The 2,698-nt window shown below is 33.3% G+C and overlaps 1 protein-coding gene across 1 annotated transcript; it reads right to left on the bottom strand.

Moving 5' to 3' along the window:
* Positions 1 to 332: 332 nt before the first annotated feature.
* LOC104114690 (protein DETOXIFICATION 49-like) lies at positions 333 to 2,462 on the bottom strand. Its single transcript, XM_009625195.4, has one exon. The coding sequence runs from the start codon at positions 2,323 to 2,325 to the stop codon at positions 784 to 786; it is 1,542 nt and encodes a 513-aa protein (XP_009623490.1). The 5' UTR covers positions 2,326 to 2,462; the 3' UTR covers positions 333 to 783.
* Between the last annotated feature and the right edge of the window lie 236 nt (positions 2,463 to 2,698).

The raw sequence follows: 2,698 nt of genomic DNA, 5'->3' as shown, positions 1-2,698 counted from the left end.
TTTGACTTTTAAAAGTCAAACTCTATGGTTTTTTTTTTTTTTTTTTTATCAAATTAAAAGAACGAAGAGGTTCTACACCAAACAAATTTCAATACTAGCACAAAGAAATCTTAATCGGTGGCAATGGATGAGAGTCAGACTTATTCAAGCGTTACGAAAATAGCTCAAATGGATAGATATAAGTACAACTCACCTGACCTAAATTGAATTAATTTAAAAAGAAAAAGAAAAAAAAGTTGACTTTTCAAACATTCGTGTTCAAAATGTGGAGAACATAAACTCATAAAGCATGCTCATCAACTTTGCACAATCTATAGACAGCTACAATGACATAAAAAAATGCCGGCTTCCCTTAATTATTAATATCAGAAAGTTACAAAATCTTCATCTTAAGGAAGAAAATAAAGAAAAAGAAAAAGGACTATCTACGTGCATAATTACATTATCCAAAGAAAGAAAAAGAAGTAATTTAATTTGATGAATAGCAAACACCGAAACTAAGCTCTCTACTAGTGTACAAAAATAAGAAATGGAATGTAAAAAGAAAATGAAAAAGAAAAGAATTAGGGTTGTCCGGTGCTCAAAGCATCTCGCATTTATATGAGGTTCGAAAAAGGGCAGCATCCCAAGGAATGTGATTTAGGCAGCCTACCCTGATACAAACATCAATAAGTCCACGGCTCGAACACTGACATATAGCTTAAACGGAGACAACTTAATCGTTGCTCCAAGACTCTCCTTCAAAAAGAAAAGAATTAATAATCCAAAATTTTAAAAAAAAATTCAAACAGCTGAATTCTCTAGCTTCTGATAATCTGATAAATCCAAATAATCCTCTGCCTTTTCATCAATGAATTTTTCATCTTCATTTTCATAATCACCATTAATAATTGCAGTAAGTTCTTTTGCTCTTCTTGCTTGCTCTTCCCAATTAGTTTTTGCCAATATTATTAACATCATAGTCACTGCACATGAAGCTTGAGCAGCTAATAATCCCAGCCATAATCCTCTAAAATCATACCCCATAAAAAATCCTAACCAAATAGCAACTGGCATTCCAACAAGATAAAAACATCCTAAATTAATATTAGCACCTAATTTAGGACGTGCTGTTCCTCTTAATACACCACAACCTGTTGTCTGCGGACAGTTCCCAAGTTCACAGAGTCCTATAATTGGCAAAACCATAGCTGTTAATGCCAAAATTTCTTGGTCTAGAGTAAATATTCTTGCCCAAATTTTTCTTACCATAGTAGCAAAAAATAATGCTGAAACTCCTAAAATAAAGCTTGAACATAGTCCAATTATGGCTGCTAATTTAGCGCGATTCGGACGATTAGCTCCTAATTCATTTCCAACTCTTGTTGATACACCAAAACTCAAAGAAGATGGGAAAATATATATCAAAGCTGTTGTTTGAATCAAGATTCCCATTGAAGCAACTGTAGATTGAGGATTAATTAAAAGCCCACATAATAAAATCATGATTTCGTACCACCACCACTCTAAGCAAACACTAATACAACTTGGAATTGCTAAATTGAGAAGTGATTTCCATCCCTTTAAACACTCTGAGGTAATTCCATTCCAAGTTTTTTTGTGCACCTCCGAAACTAAAATATAAAGAATTAATGAGCCAACAAGATTGAAATTTGTCCAAACCCCACTTAAAGCTACCCCTTTAATTCCAAGATTAAGAACTATAACAAGAAAATAATTGATTGGGATATGAATAAGAATAGCAAAAGCAGCACAATAAGTTAGAGGCAATGTTATTGATTGTGAACGTAGATAAATCCTAAGGGGATGTAAAAATGACTGAGTTAAAAGATCAGGAAGTGAATAAAGAATGTAATTTTGAGCCTCTGAGGCAATATTATGATTTTGGCCACATAATATCAAGAGTCTTTTCATGTATAACCACAAGAATGAAATTGGAATTGAGGTTAAAAGTAGCAAAATAATTGTCCTTTGCAACGTTAGGCCTAAAAGCTTGAATCTTTTTGCACCAAAAGCTTGTCCACAAATTGGTTCCATTCCCATGGCTAGACCAGAAAGAATGGAATAACCGGTTATATTTGCAAATCCGATAGCGAGCGAACCGCCGGCTAAAGAAAGCTCGCCGAGGCGGCCAAGGAAGATCATGGAAATCATTGAACGAGAGTAGAGAAGTAAACCTGTGAATATCATTGGAAATGCAATATTGGCTATGCATTTGACTTCTAAAATTGCAAGAGTTAGATTATTTTTTTGGCTAGGAATATTATTGATCTGTTCCTTTTGGTCTTCTATTGTTGTATTTTCAGAAATCAATGGACTCAACATATTTAACAAAAGAAATTGTGTATATGAATTTTCAAAAAGGAGGTAAAAAAAAAGTTTAAGGGTTTTTGAGGGGGGGAGAAAGGGTTTTAAGGAGTTTATATGAGTTTGTGTTGGCTTTTTATAAGGGCGCGAATTTGGAAATTTTCTTTGTTTCTTTTGAGGAAAAAATATTTTGGTTGACTAGTTGTTTGCAAATAGAGCCTCCAAAATTTTCCAACTCAACGATTTTGAATGATTCTTTTGGAAAGTGTCTTTTATAGAACCGACTATCTATTGACTATATATATGTCACTATTTGGCCTGCTCAAATCAAATACATAGAAAGATGAGAAAAATTTACACTAAATCCATGTCTTTGAGCCTTGAACAAAAA

This window comes from Nicotiana tomentosiformis, chromosome 8 (assembly GCF_000390325.3).
Source record: "Nicotiana tomentosiformis chromosome 8, ASM39032v3, whole genome shotgun sequence".
Lineage (NCBI taxonomy): Eukaryota > Viridiplantae > Streptophyta > Magnoliopsida > Solanales > Solanaceae > Nicotiana > Nicotiana tomentosiformis.
This window is presented reverse-complemented; position numbering and strand designations above follow the sequence as displayed.